At 43.4% G+C, this 18,625-nt stretch overlaps 1 protein-coding gene across 3 annotated transcripts in view; it reads right to left on the reverse strand.

Moving 5' to 3' along the window:
* Positions 1-2,477: 2,477 nt before the first annotated feature.
* LOC143808016 (deoxyribodipyrimidine photo-lyase-like) overlaps positions 2,478-18,625 on the reverse strand; it is a 38,743-nt gene continuing 22,595 nt past the window's right edge. For all 3 annotated transcript variants that reach the window (XM_077290215.1, XM_077290218.1, XM_077290217.1), the window contains exons 8-11: positions 18,409-18,561; positions 10,223-10,344; positions 8,468-8,627; positions 2,478-2,884 (exon numbers count right to left, since the gene is read on the reverse strand). In XM_077290215.1, coding sequence (XP_077146330.1) covers positions 2,730-2,884; positions 8,468-8,627; positions 10,223-10,344; positions 18,409-18,561 — 590 coding nt within the window. In that variant the 3' untranslated portion in view covers positions 2,478-2,729. The remainder of the gene's footprint in view (positions 2,885-8,467; positions 8,628-10,222; positions 10,345-18,408; positions 18,562-18,625) is intronic.

The following is an 18,625-nucleotide window of genomic DNA, read 5'->3' on the forward strand; positions in this document are numbered from 1 at the left end:
TTTATTGTTCTCAACACAGTCCACTATGTAATGAATAAAGATTTGCAACTGAAATATTTCATTCAGTGATATCTAGGATGTGGGATTTTTTTTGGGTTTTTTTTGAGCATGTTTTTTTTTTTTTAAATACAGATAGATATCAATGTGTGTGAGATGTATAATCAGTGCTTTTTGTGTAGCTTACAGGACATGTATTTTATTACTAAAGAAATGTTATTAACCAGAAGAGGGAACATGGATGGCTGTGGCCTGATGTTTATAGTCAGGGAAGGGGATAATACATGGAACTTCCCAAGCTATTAATATCAGCTCACATCTATCTAAGCCTATAGGGAGTATTAAAATGGAGTGCCCCCCTGCCAAAAAAATATACATAGGGTCCTCCTAGATTTAATAATTGGCAAAGGCTAGGCAGACAGATGTGAGCTGATATTAATAGGCTAGGAAGGGGCCATGGATATTGGCCCTCTCCCAGACTGAAAACATCAGCCCCTGAAATGGCACATCCATAAGATACGCCAAATCTGGCACTTAGGCTAGGTTCACATTGCGTTAGTGGGTGATCCCTAACGGACAGCGTTGCACGGCGAAAATGTCGCAATTAACGCCGTGCAACGGGTCCGTTAACGCACCCATTGACAGCAATGTAAATTTCGCCAGCAGCGCATCACTAGCGCGTGCCTTTTTCGGCTCGCGCTAGTGATGTGCCGTTCTTCTGTGACGCGCCTCGGACGCTGCTTGCAGCGTCCGCGGCGCGCCCGAGGTCCGTTCCCCGCTCTCGCAGATCGGGGATCTGCGAGAGCGGGGACGTTAACGCGACCCCTGAACGCGGCCCCTAAATAAACATTGCGTTAGCGCAATCCGCTAGCGCTAAACGGATTGCCCTAACGCAATGTGAACCTAGCCTTAGGCTCTCTTTTCTAGCCCTGTGGTGGTGGCAAGAGCGAGGCCAAGTGCCAGATTTAGCACATATTATGGATGCGCCATTTCTTGGGGTGCTGAGAGTTGATGTTTTTACTCTGGGAAGGGGCAAAAAAATCCATGGCTCCATCCTACCCTATTAATATCACCCTGCAGCTGTTTGTCTAGTCTTTGCTGGTTATTTGTCACGATTCATTTTTGGATTCGTGACTAGAGATGAGTGAATTTAATCGGGTCAGGGCTTATTTGGCAAGCGATAGTGCTTACCAAAAAAGCTGCAGAGGGAACCTAGCTTACTGGATCACTCTGGCCGATCAGCTGTTTAGCTCCATAGCTACATGTATCGCGGCTGTGTGACAGTCACGACCCGTGCATGGAGAGCCGGTTTGTTGGGCTCTCCATGCATGGGTCATGACTGTCACCCAGGCATGACGCATGCAGCTGCTGATCCGAACAGCTGATCAGCCAGAGTGATCCAGGAAGCCGGGTTCCCTTTGCAGCTTATTCAGTAAGCGCCTTCGCTTGCCGAATAAGCCCTGTCCCAATCAAATTCGCTCATCTCTATTCGTGACACTTCTGGCTCTGCTTTAATTTAAACATTGGTTTTTTATTTCCTGCCAGCAAGGGTTAATGTAATTTTTCTTGCTGGAAGCTGCTTTGTTGCTAGGTCAGCTAATGTGGTTGGTAACCACTCTCACCATCCTTTAAATAGCCATATGACGCATCAGCTGACTGTTGGTAATAGAGTTATTCTATGAAGACCAGCCTAGGAGATTGCAGCTCTCTGGTGCCAGTAGTTTATCTGCTACTTCTGTGGAGTTTAGTTTCCTGATTCCATGTCCTCTGCTGTGTGGAGCTTGGCAGAGGTTGCTGGAGCTAAGTTTCTTGTTCTCTTTCCTTGTCTGTCTCGTGATTGTCACTACCCCGTGTTTATACCGTCTGCAGTGGTGAAGCTGTGATTTTACTGGACACTGCTGATGAAATGTCAGGTTTTCAATGACATGGATGCATGAAAAAAAACGGACATCACTCGCATGGTCCGAAGGCCGTGCTATTTTTTTAAATCGAATCCATGGACTTGCATTGGCGAATCTCGTCCGAGATACGAGGACAATAGCAGCCTGCTGCAATTTTTTTTTTTCTAAGTCCGATCTGAGCTGAGGAAAAGAAGTAGCAGATGAGCAGAGTGCAATCCGATTTTCTTCTGATTGATTGCACTTGTCCTTTTTTCTCGCAGATGAGTAGGAGTCCAAAGATATTCCATCCGATGAACTTGGTTTGCTTGTTCATCAGGTGATCAGCAGCCATTTACACATATATTAGGGTACATTTACAATGCACGATTTCAAACAGATATTACTTTGGCAACTGTCCTCAGAGGCGTGTAGCATGGTCACTCCACTCAATGTTAATTCTGTAGTAAGAGAACTGCTGTCCAGAACACTTCAACTTTTAACTATGCAGGGCCATTGTTGTGAATACATTAAATCACTGAATTTTGTACTTCTATTGTGTGTAAATAAAAGGATATACATTGTAAGAAGTATAAAACTTTTGTATAAAAACAGTTTTACCCATTTATTTCCTTGCAGAATATATTTGACACCATGTAGAAACTGGTTATTTTGTAAAAACATACAAATATATTAAAAAAGCAGAGAAAAACAACAAACAGTTTATAGAGACACAATTATAAAATGAAATGCCCCTGAGTTCCAGTGCTACTAGCAGAAGAGGGCACTTGGACAGTGGTATAAGTGCAGCCCCTGATCCTGAGTACAACATGCATCACTTGACCTATTAGGTTGCTACGAAGTAAATTTCTTGGGGTGATAGCGCTGTTCAAACTGAGCCACGTCAAATTTCCTTTTGCATCCCGCGTAGTTCATGTAGCGAATTTTTCCAAAAACAGCTCTTTCAGCCCAACCCTGGTCATGGATTCCACAAATAGACCACATGCAACCTGTGTAAGAGAGGTACACAATAGTGAGGATTGTACAGGAATCTACATATGCAGGCCATAGGGAATGTATTCTAAGAAATCATTTATTTAACTCCTTTCCGACATAAGTAATTCCCAACATGTACATCTTAAGTACATGTACATCACTGTGATCAGGGGGGAAAAATGGAAACAAATGGGTTAACTTGCGTAGCCTTCAAAAGAAGATAAGACTAGCCAGAATCCATTTGTATGCGGTTTAATGGTCAACGTGTTTTGAACTATATGGTGTTCTGATGAACAAATTGTATACTTTGAAACGTGTTTTACCATTTAACAAGCATACAATTGGATTCTGGCTATTCTCATCTTCATTCGATGTCAGCACAGGTTAACCCATTTTGTTTCCATTTTTTCCCTCTTGATTTCTCCTGCGCGTCTGCAGCAGCCCAATCTCCTTCAATGGTTGAGTAAACATGACCCAACCAGGTGAGTACCACTGTGCATGTTTAATCAAATTTCCACCCAGATAAGACCCTATTGCACTTTTTATCCTTTCCAGTTTTCTCTCCATAAACTGATCAGGGGGGAACAGAAGCTGGTAGCCACTTTAACTGACATTAGAACTCCAGTAATATTAACCGCAGTCAGTGCCATTGACCCTGGCTGTTTATTAGATGCGCCGTAGATGTCTATAGCAGGGTTTGATGGAGATCGTTTGTGAACAGCAGTTTTCAGCTCTTTCCACAGATTCTCCATTGGATTGAGGTCTGAACTTTGACTTGGCCATTCTAACACCTGGATACGTTTATTTGTGAACCATTCCATTGTAGATTTTGCTTTATGTTTGGGATCATTGTCTTGTTGGAAGACAAATCTTTGTCCAAGTCTCAGGTCTTTTGCAGACTCCAACAGGTTTTCTTCAAGAATGATCCTGTATTTGGCTCCATCCATCTTCCCATCAATTTTAACCATCTTCCCTGTCCCTGCTGAAGAAAAGCAGGCCCAAACCATGATGCTGCCACCGCCATGTTTGACAGTGGGGAAGGTGTGTTCAGGGTGATGAGCTGTGTTGCCTTTACGCCAAACATATCGTTTGGCATTGTTGCCAAAAAGTTTGATTTTGGTTTCATCTGACCAGAGCACCTTCTTCCACATGTTTGGTGTGTCTCCCAGGTGGCTTGTTGCAAACTTTAAACAACACTTTTTATGGATATCTTTGAGAAATGGCTTTCTTCTTGCCACTCTTCCATAAAGGCCAGATTTCTGCAGTGTACGACTGATTGTTGTCCTATGGACAGACTGTCCCACCACAGCTGTAGATCTCTGCACTTCATCCAGAGTGATCATGGGCCTTCTTGGCTGCATCTCTGATCAGTCTTCTCCTTGTTTGTGATGAAAGTTTAGAGGGATGGCCGGGTCTTGGTAGATTTGCAGTGGTATGATACTCCTTCCATTTCAATATGATCGCTTGCAGTGTTCCTTGGGATGTTTAAAGTTTTGGAAATCATTTTGTATCCAAATCCAGCATTAAAACTTCTCCACAACAGTATCACGGACCTTGCCTGTTGTGTTCCTTGGCCTTCATGATGCTCTCTGTGCTTCAAACAGAACCCTGAGGCCACGTGCACACGTTGCGGATTTTTCCAGACTGATTTTTCCGTGATTTTTTTTGCAGATTTTGTGTGGATTCCACCTGCGGTTTTACACCTGTGGATTCCTATTATGGAGCAGGAGTAAACCGCTGCGGAATCCGCACAAAGAATTGACATGCTGCGGAATAAACAACGCTACGTTTCGGCACGTTTTTTTCCGCAGCATGTGCACTGCGGATTTTGTTTTCAATAGGTTTACATGGCACTGTTGCGAATCTGCAGCGGATTGGCCGCAGCAAAATCCGCAATGTGTGCACATACCCCGAGACTAGCACAGAGCCAGGTGCATTTATACGGAGACTTGATTACACTCAGGTGGTTTATATTTACCATCATTAGGCATTTAGGACAACATTGGATCATTCAGAGATCCACAATGAACTTCTGGAGTTAGTTTGCTGCACTGAAAGTAAAGGGGCCGATTAATATTGCACGCCCCACTTTTCAGTTTTTGAATTTCCACAAAAATTTCAAATAACCAATAAATTTACATTTTTAAGGCTATGTGCACACGCCCGGAATTGCCGCGGAAATTTCCGCGGCAATTCCGGAACTCCCTGCCGCGGGAAAAACGCATGCGGAATTGGCATGCGGTTTCCTGCTAAACACTAGCGTTTTACAAGCGTAATTAGCTTGCAGAATGCTATCGTTTTCCAAGCGATCTGTAGGATCGCTTGGAAAACTGATTGACAGGTTGGTCACACTTGTCAAACATAGTGTTTGACAAGTGTGACCAACCTTTTACTATTGATGCGGCCTATGCAGCATCAATAGTAAAAAGATCTAATGTTAAAAAAAAAAAAAAAAAAAAAAAAAAATAATAAATCGTGATATTCTCACCTTCCGGCGGCCCCGGCAGTCTTCCCGCTCCTCGCGATGCTCGCGTTCTCAGTAATGCCTAGCGACAATGACCCCAGATGACCGCACATCATCACGGGTCGTTGCCGCAAAGCATCCTTGGGAACGCGAGCATCGTGAGGAGCGGGAAGACTGCCGGGGACGCCGGAAGGTGAGAATATTACGATTTATTATTTTAATTCTTTTTTTTTTTTTTTTTTTTTTACAATTATATGGTTCCCAGGTCCTGGAGGAGAGTCTCCTCTCCTTCACCCTGGGTACCAACCGCACATGATCCTCTTACTTCCCGCATGGTGGGCATAGCCACATGTGGAAAGTAAGCGGATCAATGCTTTCCTATGTGTGCGGAATCCCCGCGATGCCGCACAAAGAGTGAACATACTGCGTTTTTTTCCGGAATGTGATTTTGCGGCGGAAAAAAACGCAGCATGTGCACAAAAAATGCGGATTGCATTCTAATAGGATGCTTAATGCATGCCTTTTTTTCTCGGTTTTATCGCGTTTTTATAGCGAAAAAAAGGTGAAAATTCCTGAACGTGTGCACATAGCCTGAAGCATGATATGTGGGAAAAGGTTGAAAAGTTAAATGTGATATAGGTCAGATACATGCAAGTTCCAGAACTCCCACCTATCACAAAATTGAGGAGTCACCATCTCACGGGTTTACATCCAAAATGGATGAGACTATGCAAGCTGCACCTTCAACTCTACTTAAAGGGTAAGAGTACTTTTTAGAATAAGTTGTCCTGGGTGTGGATCTTTGGCTGTATTCAGTTTTCCTCTCTGCCTGCTCTGTCTGTAATCCACTAGGTGCAAGATAGTAAACCCAGCACTCAACTTAAGTATATATTGCAGCAAGGTTTATTGTAGCATGAACAACAAAACGTTTCGGTCCGTGGTGACCTTCATCAGTTACATAATGATCAATAGCAGAAGTAGACTGTAGATAAGTAGTGCCGTTTGTATAAGGCAAGTATGGGGCTTCAAGCGCAATGCAGATCGCTATAGGAGAGTTAATGGTATTAGTACCTGGAGCAAACGTGCTCCCTGACGCGGAGTCCACCACTCGTCACACAAAAAGTAGGAATCTATATCTATAATTGTCTAAGGTCCACTTCCGTCTGTTTATCTGTAACAGAAATCCCGCGTCGCTGATTGATCGCACCCGGCCGGCCAATCAGCGATATTGGGGCGGGATTTAAACACCGCTTCACTTTTTACTATTGATGCTGCCTATGCAGCATCAATAGTAAAAAGATATGTTAAAAATAATAATAGTGAAAAAAAAATTGTGATATTCTCACCTTCCGGCCTCCCCGGCAGCTTTTCCTGCTCCTTGCGACGCTCAGGTCCCAAGAATGCATTGCGGTAATGACCGCAGATGACGTAGCGGTCTCGCGAGACCGCTACATCATCACAGGTTATTGCCGCAAAGTATCACTGGGAACGGACCTGGCGGGAGCATCGCTAAAGGCCTGGGCTGGATCCGGGGGCCGCCGGAAGGCGAGTATATAACTATTTTTTAATTTTAATTCTTTTTTTAATAGGTATATGGTGCCCACACTGCTATATACTACTTGGCTGTGCTATATACTACATGGGCTGTGCTATATACTGCGTGGGCTGTGCTATATACTATGTGGCTGTGCAATATACTACGTGGCCAGGTGAGACCAATCAGCGACAGGCGCAGTCCGGCCGCGAATTGGCGCGGGATTTGAACCACGCTTTGCTGATTGGTTGCGGCCGGCCAGCCGAATCCTGTGTATTCACTGCATTATTCTTAAATCTTCATAAATAAACTACATACATATTCTAGAATACCCGATGCGTTAGAATTGGGCCACCATCTAGTCTACTATATAATTGTCTAATTCTGTCTGTTTGTCTGTAATGGAAATCTAGCGTCGCTGATTAGTCGTGGGCGGCTGGCGCGACCAATCAGTGACAGGCGCAGTCCGGCTCTAGTTCAGTCACGTCTACTGAACAAGTTCTGTCGGTCACATTGCCACGTAGTTGTCACGTTTACTGAACACGTTCTGTCAGTCAGAATATTCTAGAATACCTGATGCGTTAGAAATCGGGCCACCATCTAGTCTCTTTTTTTTTTTTTTTTAAATGTGAAGAGACAAGTAGCAGCAGAATGGAGGAAACTATACTGCTATACTCTGCTGTGTAGATGTGAATCAAGATCTGGGATACAGTAAAATACTTGTTAGAATGTTCACCAATCTGTTCCTCTCTACTCTCAATGGAATATAATGGGTTATATCATCTGACACCTGCAGAGACTCCGGTCTGACAATCCAGCTTAAAACCGGTCTTGCTCAGAGTGGATAATATACCGTAGTTAGAAGTTTTTTTAAAATATTTGTTTGAACTACTGATTTCACAGTTTGACAGTTCCTGTGTGTTTCATTCCTTCCATAAACTACATTGCAGACAGCCTGATACTAGTATGGCCACCACTTCAAGTCATCATCTCATTTCTGGAGTGCTACATAGGGGTCAGCAGACTCCTATTCTGCAAATATTTGGAGGTTCCAGAGAGGAAAACATATTGAACCATAGGAACTTGTCTATCCTTGCTCTACACTACACCGCTTCTCTCGGGCAAGGAATGCACATGACAGAAGCCAACAAACACAGACCAGCATTTCTATGAGCAGATTGTTGGGGGCCACATATATAAGCACAGCGGACACCATTATGCTCCCCTCCTATGGGCTGTATTTGAATTGTCAATGTGGAAATGAAAGATGCAGCACACTCAAGTGATCGGCACACTTCCCAGAGGTTTGACTGCCGCAAACCCACGAATAAAGGGGGGAGCGGGGAGGAAATCACAAGTTAAGTGATGTGACACCTTCAGTTTTCCCAGTACACCCACAAGCCTGTTCTCTGTACAGGGAACAGGGATAGGCAGGGAAAGTCAATGGACATTGATTTCCAGCATTGGTGGGGATCCCACAAGTCTGACCTGCGCCTCAGAAATAGGACATTACATTATGAGATGAGAATATCTTTCCAAGTGACAAAGCTTTGCATACATCAAGCAACACAACAAATCTAGGTGTGTTTCTGTACTTGCCTACATAGCCATTCGGATCACGTCCATCCAACTCAAAGCGATCATTAAGATAAATGGCGAAACGTAAGGCTTCTTCTGGGGAACTGGTCCACTCAAGTATCTTCTTAGCCCAGTACATGCGCAAGAAGCCATGCATCTTACCCTCATGCACCATCTGCAACTGATTCAAGGAAAGTGGGGTAACCCAAAGTTAGATCATTTTCGTCCTGAACTCAAAGCCACACACATTATATATAAAATGTAATTGAAAATGCAAAACGTAGCTCACTATGAAGAATTGTTATGCCATTTTAATTTAAGCCTGTTCATAATTGCCACAGACTAGATCCATTATATAACAACCTGTTTCCTATAAACGGTAATTGGACTTAAGAATGAAATAAAACTAGAACATACGAGTATAGAATAACATTTTAAAACTAATGTGACATTTAATTTAGAGTACCGTATATATACTCGAGTATAAGCCGACCAAAGTATAAGCAGAGACCCCTAATTTTGCACACAAAAAAAATAAAAAAACTGGGAAAACTTATTGACTCGAGTATAAGCCTAGCGTGGAAAATGCAGCAGCTACAGGTAAATGTCAAAAATAAAAATAGGTACCAATAAAAGTAAAATTAATTGAGACATCAGTAGGTTAAGCGTTTTTGAATATCCATATTGAATCAGGAGCCCCATATTATGCTCCATACAGTTCATGATGGGCCCCATAAGATGCTACATACAAAATATGCCCCATATAATGCTCCATAAAATTTATGATGGGCCCCATAAGATGCTCCATATTAAAATATGCCCCATATAATGCTGCACAAAGGTTAATAATGGCCCCATAAGATGCTCCATAGAAAGTGTCCCATATAATGCTGCATAAAGGTTGATTATGGCCCCATAAGATGCTCCATACAGACATTTGCCCCATGCAATGCTTCACAAATGCTGATTATGGCCCCATAAGATGCTCCATAGAAACATTTGCCCCATATGCTGTTGCTGCGATTTAAAAACAAAAAATTAAAAAAAAACACCTGCAATATTCACCTGTCCCCGTCCCACCACCGGGCGCCGCTCCGTCTTCCGCGTCCTCTGCAGTGACTGTTCAGGCAGAGGGCACGCACTATAAACGTCATCGTGCCCTCTGACCTGAACAGTCACTGCAGAGAATGCGGAAGACGGAGCAGCGCCCGGCGGTGGAACGGGGACAGGTGAATATTGGGCCGCGCTCACCCTGCCCATTATACTCACCTGCTCCCGGCGCGGTCCCTGCTTCTTTCTTACAGATGGTCTCCGGGTGCTGACAGCTTCTTCTTGCTTCTTTCTTACAGATGGTCTCCGGGTGCTGACAGCTTCTTCCAGAGTTGAGCGGTCACTGGTACTGCTCATTACAGTAATGAATATGCGGCTCCACCCCTATGGGAGTGGAGTCGAGTCCATATTCATTACAGTAATGAGCAGTACCATGTGACCGCTGAACACAGGAAAAGCTGCGGGAGCTGGAGAAGCAGGGATAAGCAGAGATGCGCCGGGAGCAGGTGAGTATGTGACAGCCGCCGCACCCCTCCCCCGCCGACAATGACTCGAGTAGAAGCCGAGAGGGGCACTTTCAGCCTAAAAAAATGGTCTGAAAATCTCGGCTTATACTCGAGTATATACGGTAATTTATGTTTTATAAATTACAGATCTATGATTAGATTTTCAAAACATCAAATTAATTTATTTTTGACAAATACAATCAAAAGACTAATCCAATACCTGAGCTGCGTTCCACAGAGGATCATGAGTCTTCCCACTCTCCAGTTTCTCTAGAGTATAAAGATGTGTCCGCTTGTCCTTTGCGTGATCTTTCAGAGTATTCTTGGCCCAGTCATATGCACCTTGTTAAAATCAATGTGCAGCACTTTCAGCAAAAGACTAAAACTGTACATTACTAACAGTGACCATCTGTCTAACATCAAAATGCCGAGTTCAAAGTTTTTTTTAACATCATTTAACAATGTTATTAAAAATTAAAGGGGGATGGGGGGTCTCATCTTCCTATTGCTCCTATAGGCCTCAATGGAAAGTGATGTGCACAATCATCTCCGTGCACGGGCTACTATACATTGTATGTACTCAGCCTCCAGAAAGTGGAGAATCCCAAGAGTTGGGGGAAGTTTGCAGACTCCCATGAACATGCCATTAGTTAGAATACCACTTAAAGGGGTTGTATAAACTTTGCCACTATGTGACTGCAGACTTATGAGCTCTCATGATGCGTGCAGAGGTAGGATTCTTGAGTGGATTGAGCATGACCGCTCCATTTGCACATTTTCTTAACCCCTTGCACACTGTTGCGACTTTTATGGCTTACCAATAAAGAATCTTATTTTTACTGAAGACGGACACGCTGGATTTATTCCATTATTTCAAACTCCTTTAACCCCTTAGTGACAGAGCCAATTTGGTACTTAATGACCGAGCCAATTTTTACAATTCTGACCAGTGTCACTTTATGAGGTTATAACTCTGGAACGCTTTATCGGATCCCGCTGATTCTGAGATTGTTTTTTCGTGACATGTTGTACTTCAAGTTAGTGGTAACATTTCTTCGATATTACTTGCGATTATTTATGAAAAAAATGGAAATATGGCGAAAATTTTTAAAATTTTGCAATTTTCAAACTTTGTATTTTTATGCCCTTAAATCAGAGAGATATGTCACAAAAAATAGTTAATAAATAACATTTCTCACATGTCTACTTTACATCAGCACAATTTTGGAAACAATTTTTTTTTTTGTTAGGGAGTTATAAGGGTTAAAAGTTGACCAGCAATTTCTCATTTTTACAACACCATGTTTTTTTTAGGGACCACATCACCTTTGAAGTGATTTTGAGGGGTCTATATGATAGAAAATAACCAAGTGTGACACCATTCTAAAAACTGCACCCCTCAAGCTGCTCAAAACCACATTCAAGAAGTTTATTAACCCTTTACGTACTTCACAGGAACTAAAACAATGTGGAAGAAAAAAATTAACATTTTACTTTTTTTTGCAAACATTTTACTTCAGAACCATTTTTTTTAATTTTCACAAGTGTAAAAACAGAAATTTAACCACAAATTTTGTTGTGCAATTTTTCCTGAGTACGCCGATACCCCATATGTGGAGGTAAACCACTGTTTGGGCGCACCGCAGAGCTTGGAAGTGAAGGAGCACCGTTTGACTGTTTCAATGCAGAATTGGCTGGAATTGAGATCGGACGCCATGTCGCGTTTGGAGAGCCCCTAATGTGCCTAAACAGTGGAAACCCCCCACAAGTGACACCATTTTGGAAACTAGACCCCCCAAGGAACTTATCTAGATGTGTGGTGAGCACTTTGAACCCCCAAGTGCTTCACAGAAGTTTATAACGTAGAGCCGTGAAAATAAAAAATCGCATTTGTTTTCACAAAAATGATTTTTTCGCCCACAAATTCTTATTTTCACAAGGGTAACAGGAGAAATTAGACCACAAAAGTTGTTGTGCAATTTCTCCTGAGTACGTCGATACCCCATATGTGGAGGTAAACCACTGTTTGGGCGCACCGCAGAGCTTGGAAGTGAAGGAGCACCGTTTGACTTTTTCAATGCAGAATTGGCTGGAATTGAGATCGGATGCCATGTCGCGTTTGGAGAGTCCCTGATGTGCCTAAACAGTGGAAACCCCCCACAAGTGATACCATTTTGGAAACTAGACCCCCCAAGGAACTTATCTAGATGTGTGGTGAGCACTTTGAACCCCCAAGTGCTTCACAGAAGTTTATAACGTAGAGCCGTGAAAATAAAAAATCTCATTTTTTCTACAAAAATGATCTTTTTGCCCCCAAATTTTTATTTTCACAAGGGTAACAGGAGAAATTAGACCACAAAAGTTGTTGTGCAATTTCTCCTGAGTACGTCGATACCCCATATATGGGGGTAAACCACTGTTTGGGCGCACCGCAGAGCTTGGAAGAGAAGGAGTGTCGTTTTACTTTTTCAATGTAGAATTGGCTGGAATTGAGATCGGACGCCATGTCACGTTTGGAGAGCCGCTGATGTGCCTAAACAGTAGAGACCCCCCACATATGACACCATTTTGGAAACTAGACCCCTTAAGGAACTTATCTAGATGTGTGGTGAGCACTTTAAACCCCCAGGTGCTTCACAGAAGTTTATAACGTAGAGCCGTGAAAATAAAAAAATCGCATTTTTTCTACAAAAATGATCTTTTTGCCTCCAAATTTTTATTTTACCAAGGGTAACAGGAGAAAATGGACCCCAGAAGCTGTTGTACAATTTGTCTTGAGTACGCCGACACCCCATATGTGGGGGTAAACCACTGTTTGGGCGCATGGCTGAGCTCGGAAGCAAAGGAGCGCCATTTGACTTTTCAATGCAAAATTGACTGGAATTGAGATCGGACGCCATGTCGCGTTTGGAGAGCCCCTGATGTGCCTAAACAGCAGAAACCCCCCAAAAGTGACCCCATTTTGGAAACTAGACCCCCCATGGAACTTATCTAGATGTGTAGTGAGAACTTTGAATGCCCAAGTGCATCACAGAAGTTTATAATGCAGAGTCGTGAAAATAAAAAATATATATTTTTTAACAATAAAGATTTTTTAGCCCCCAAGTTTTTATTTTCACAAGGGTAACAAGAGAAATTGGACCCCAAAAGTTGTTGTCCAATTTGTCCTGAGTATGCTGGTACCCCATATGTGGGGGTAAACCACTGTTTGGGTGCACGGCAGAGCTCGGAAGGGAAGGAGTGCCATTTTAGAATGCAGACTTTGATAGAATTGTCTGCGGGCGTTATGTTGCCTTTGCAGACCCCTAATGTACCTAAACAGTAGAAACCCCCAACAAGTGACCCCATTTTGGAAAATAGACCCCCCAAGGAACTTATCTAGATATGAGGTGAGAACTTTGAATGCCCAAGTGCTTCACAGAAGTTTATAATGCAGAGTAGTGAAAATAAAAAATATTTTTTTTCCCACAAAAAAGATTTTTTTAGCCCCCAAATTTTTATTTTCACAAGGGTAACAAGAGAAATTGGACCCCAAAAGTTGTTGTCCAATTTGTCCTGAGTATGCTGGTACCCCATATGTGGGGGTAAACCACTGTTTGGGCGCACAGCAGAGCTCGGAAGGGAAGGAGCGCCATTTTGGAATGCAGACTTTGATAGAATTGTCTGCGGGCGTTATGTTGCCTTTGCAGACCCCTAATGTACCTAAACAGTAGAAACCCCCAACAAGTGACCCCATTTTGGAAAATAGACCCCCCAAGGAACTTATCTAGATATGTGGTGAGAACTTTGAATGCCCAAGTGCTTCACAGAAGTTTATAATGCAGAGTAGTGAAAATAAAAAATATATATTTTTTAACAATAAAGATTTTTTAGCCCCCAAGTTTTTATTTTCACAAGGGTAACAAGAGAAATTGGACCCCAAAAGTTGTTGTCCAATTTGTCCTGAGTATGCTGGTACCCCATATGTGGGGGTAAACCACTGTTTGGGCGCACGGCAGAGCTCGGAAGGGAAGGAGTGCCATTTTGGAATGCAGACTTTGATAGAATTGTCTGCGGGCGTTATGTTGCCTTTGCAGACCCCTAATGTACCTAAACAGTAGAAACCCCCAACAAGTGACCCCATTTTGGAAAATAGACCCCCCAAGGAACTTATCTAGATATGTGGTGAGAACTTTGAATGCCCAAGTGCTTCACAGAAGTTTATAATGCAGAGTAGTGAAAATAAAAAATATTTTTTTTCCCACAAAAAAGATTTTTTTAGCCCCCAAATTTTTATTTTCACAAGGGTAACAAGAGAAATTGGACCCCAAAAGTTGTTGTCCAATTTGTCCTGAGTATGCTGGTACCCCATATGTGGGGGTAAACCACTGTTTGGGCGCACGGCAGAGCTCGGAAGGGAAGGAGCGCCATTTTGGAATGCAGACTTTGATAGAATTGTCTGCGGGCGTTATGTTGCGTTTGCAGACCCCTAATGTACCTAAACAGTAGAAACCCCCACAAGTGACCAAATTTTGGAAACTAGACCCCCTAAGGAACTTATCTAGATATGTGGTGAGAACTTTGAAAGCTCAAGTGCTTCACAGAAATTTATAATGCAGAGTAGTGAAAATAAAAAAATATATTTTTTTCCAACAAAAAAGATTTTTAGCCCCCAAGTTTTTATTTTCACAAGGGTAACAGGAGAAATTGGACCCCAAAAGTTGTTGTCCAATTTATCCCGAGTACGCTGATGCCCCATATGTGGGGGTAAACCACTGTTTGGGCGCACGGCAGAGCTCAGAAGGGAGGGAGTACCATTTGACTTTTTTAGCGCAAAATTGGCTGTCGTGTTTGGAGACCCCCTGATGTACCTAAACAGTGGAAACCCCCCAATTCTAACTCCAACCCTAACCCCAACACAGCCCTAACCCTAATCTCAACCCGATCCATAAATACTGAAATACGTGATACGTGGCACTTTGATACGTGGCACGTGTCACTTAAATACGTGGCACTGAAATATGTGGCACGTGGCACTTTGATACGTGGCACATGTCTCTTAAATACGTGGCACTGAAAGATGTGGCACGTGGCACTTTGATACGTGGCACGTGGCACTTTGATACATGGCACTGAAATATGTGGCACGTGGCACTTTGATACGTGGCACGTGGCACTTTGATACGTGGCACGTGGCACTTTGATACGTGGCACGTGGCACTTTGATACGTGGCACATGGCACTTTGATACGTGGCACTGAAATATGTGGCACGTGGCACTTTGATACGTGGCACGTGTCACTTAAATACGTGGCACGTGGCACTGAAATATGTGGCACGTGGCACTTTGATACGTGGCACGTGTCTCTTAAATACGTGGCACGTGGCACTGAAAGATGTGGCACGTGGCACTTTGATACGTGGCACGTGGCACTTTGATATGTGGCACGTGGCACTGATATGTGGCACGTGGCACTGATATGTGGCACGTGGCACTTTGATACGTGGCACGTGGCACTTTGATACGTGGCACGTGGCACTTTGATACGTGGCACGTGGCACTTTGATACGTGGCACGTGGCACTTTGATACGTGGCACTGAAATATGTGGCACGTGGCACTTTGATACGTGGCACGTGTCACTTAAATACGTGGCACGTGGCACTGAAATATGTAGGACACGTCGCACAAAAAAGTTACATGTAGTTTTTTTTGTGTCGACGGTCCGCCGAAGCACGACGCATCCGTCGCACGACGGATGCGACATGTGGCAATCCGTCGCAATGCGTCGCTAATGCAAGCCAATGGAGAAAAAACGCATCCTGCAAGCACTTTTGCAGGATGCGTTTTTTCTCCAACGACGCATTGCGACGGAAGCCAAAAAACGCTAGTGTGAAAGTAGCCTAACCCTAACCCTAGCCCTAACCCTAACCCTAAATTTAGCCCCAACCCTAACCCTAACTCTAACCCTAACCCTAACCCTAATTTTAGCCCCAACTTGTCTTCTCCTGCCGGCCGGCAGATGGCAGCAGATAGCGGGCGCACTGCGCATGCGCCCGCCATGATGAAAAAGCCGGCTGGCAGGAGAAGACAGAAGAGGACCCAGGGACCCCGGGTGAGTATTTTAGGGTCCCCGAATCCCCCTATTTCTCTGTCCTCTGATGTGCGATCACATCAGAGGACAGAGAAATAACTGATCGCTTTTTTTTTTTTTTTTTTTTTTTGCGGTCGCCGGTAAACTGTTAATTACCGGCGATCGCAAAGCAGGGGTCGGTGCAAATCGACCCCGATCATGTTCTTTGGGGTCTCGGCTACCCCCGGCAGCCGAGACCCCAAAGAACATCCGGGTGCCGGGCGGCGGGCGTACTGCGCGTGCGCCCGCCATTTTTTCCCGGAAAAAAGATGGCGGCGCCCATGGGGAGACACGAGGAGCACCGGGGGAGGTAGGTAAGTATTGGGGGGCTATTGGGGGCCATCGGGGACCACATTTCTCTGTCCTCCGATGTGCGATCACATCGGAGGACAGAGAAATTAAACGGCAAATCGCGTTTTTTTTTTTTTTGTTGCGACCGCCGGTAAACGGTTAATTACCGGCGATCGCAACTCGGGGGTCGGTAAAAACCCCCCGAATCATGTTCTCTGGGGTCTCGGCTACCCTCGGCAACCGAGACCCCAGAGAAAATCCGACTCTGGGGGGCGCTATTCACTTTTTCCACAGCGCCGTTAATTAACGGCGCTGTGGTTTAAGTACCCTTAGCGGCCGCCGTTAAAAGGCGTATCGGCGGTCGTTAAGGGGTTAAAGGAATGTATCACCAGTATATTGCTTACCTCTCTAAGGGCAGCATTATGTAGGGACAGAAACACTGATTACAGCACTGTCACTCACTGGGCTGCTTGCTGCAGTTTTGATAAGATCAGCATTTCATCTGCAGATCTACCAGTTCCCTAAATGCTGAGCTCTGTATAACCCCGTTAAAAAGTGCAGATTGGCAGCTGTCTGTGTACACTGTGCATAGGCAGAAAGCTGACAATCAGTTGTAGGCGCCGGGTTATACAGAGCTCCTGAATATGGAGGACTACATAGAAACAGCTTTACAACTGATAGTGATTTTATTTTACTAGCAGGAAAATATCAAACCTACAGCAAAGAGCCCAGTAAGTAATACATAGCTGGTGGGGTAGCAAAACACTGATAGCATTTAAATAACCCTTTCAGGGTATGTGCACACGTTCAGGATTTTTTGCGTTTTTTAGCGATAAAAACGCTATAAAAAACGCATACATATGCATCCTATCATTTAGAATGCATTCCGCAATTTTTGTGCACATGATGCATTTTTTTCCACACAAAAAAACGCATTGCGGGACAAGAAGCAGCATGTTCATTATTTTTGCGGATTTCCCATTGTTTTGGAGTGTCCGGAAAAAAACGCAAAAAATCCGCAAAAAAAAAAAAAACACATGCAGAATTCCTGCGGAAAACCTCAGGTCTATCTCAGGAAAATTCTGCATGCATTCCGGACATGTGCACATACCCTAAATGTATTTCTTTAATCTACTACTGATCCTAGCTTGGTATTTTGTATCTCAGAGTTGTATTCATAATTCTGGTCCTGCTGGAGTAAATCAACAGTAGACTGACAGATTTATCCCCAACATTTTAGCTCTTATACGTAACATGTCAGATTGTTGTATTGCCCGTTATACATACAGTGGGCACTTCCTAGAATAAAAGTTATAAATGCCTCGTCACACCCTGCTGAACACTGCATACACAATAGCGGGCCAGAGAGAACGCTAACACAAATCCTGCCACCAATCCAAAGTCTCCATGTGTTACATGTATTTCACTCTTCTATACTACAGGAGGAAGATCCGAAACAGACTCTTGACTCAATTTCTATACTTGATTTTTTCGCTACATGTGGATGGGGTTTTGCTAAGACCTTCCACGTGTATTTTAGTGTCATCCGACCAAGACAAGACTGTCTGAACTTCTATACAAAAGGACAAAAATAGTTTTAATAAGTTGACTTTTTGAAAGGTAAAGTGACATAATAAACATATTAATTAACTATAAAAAAAAAATATGAAAGTTGGTATGAAGTCTCTTATGGACCATAAAATGAAAGACATAAGGACAACGCAACACTTTATTCCCTAGATTCCCGAGAAGTGTGTAGATAGGGATCTACATTAGGGTGGCACAGAATACAATATGACCACTTTGCAATCACTGTAAAATCCTGAAATGTTATCAGTGATTGTATTTTTTTTTTAAATTTATTTATTATGCTTACATAGCGCTTTCATATTTCACATCAGTACAGGGCTGCGAGCCAGATTATTTCATGTGTCTTTAATGGAAACCCCTACACACAACATGTAACAAAGTGATATCGTCTGATATCAGAAGTACATCCGTACCTTGCACCGTGTCATAGTTTTTGTTGTAGAAACAGTAATTGTCGGCCAGCTCTCTCCTCACTACAGCTTCCTCCACAAAGCTGTCCACAGACTCCTTGTACTTGCTGCGGTACTTCTGCACCTCCAGGATAGCTCGCTGCACTGACAGCTGACCTGAGGAACAACCATAGAAATATGCATGTATACAGTACACAGGCAGAAGCAAACAATGCGCACT

Source organism: Ranitomeya variabilis, chromosome 2, assembly GCF_051348905.1.
Source record: "Ranitomeya variabilis isolate aRanVar5 chromosome 2, aRanVar5.hap1, whole genome shotgun sequence".
Taxonomy (NCBI): Eukaryota; Metazoa; Chordata; class Amphibia; order Anura; family Dendrobatidae; genus Ranitomeya; species Ranitomeya variabilis.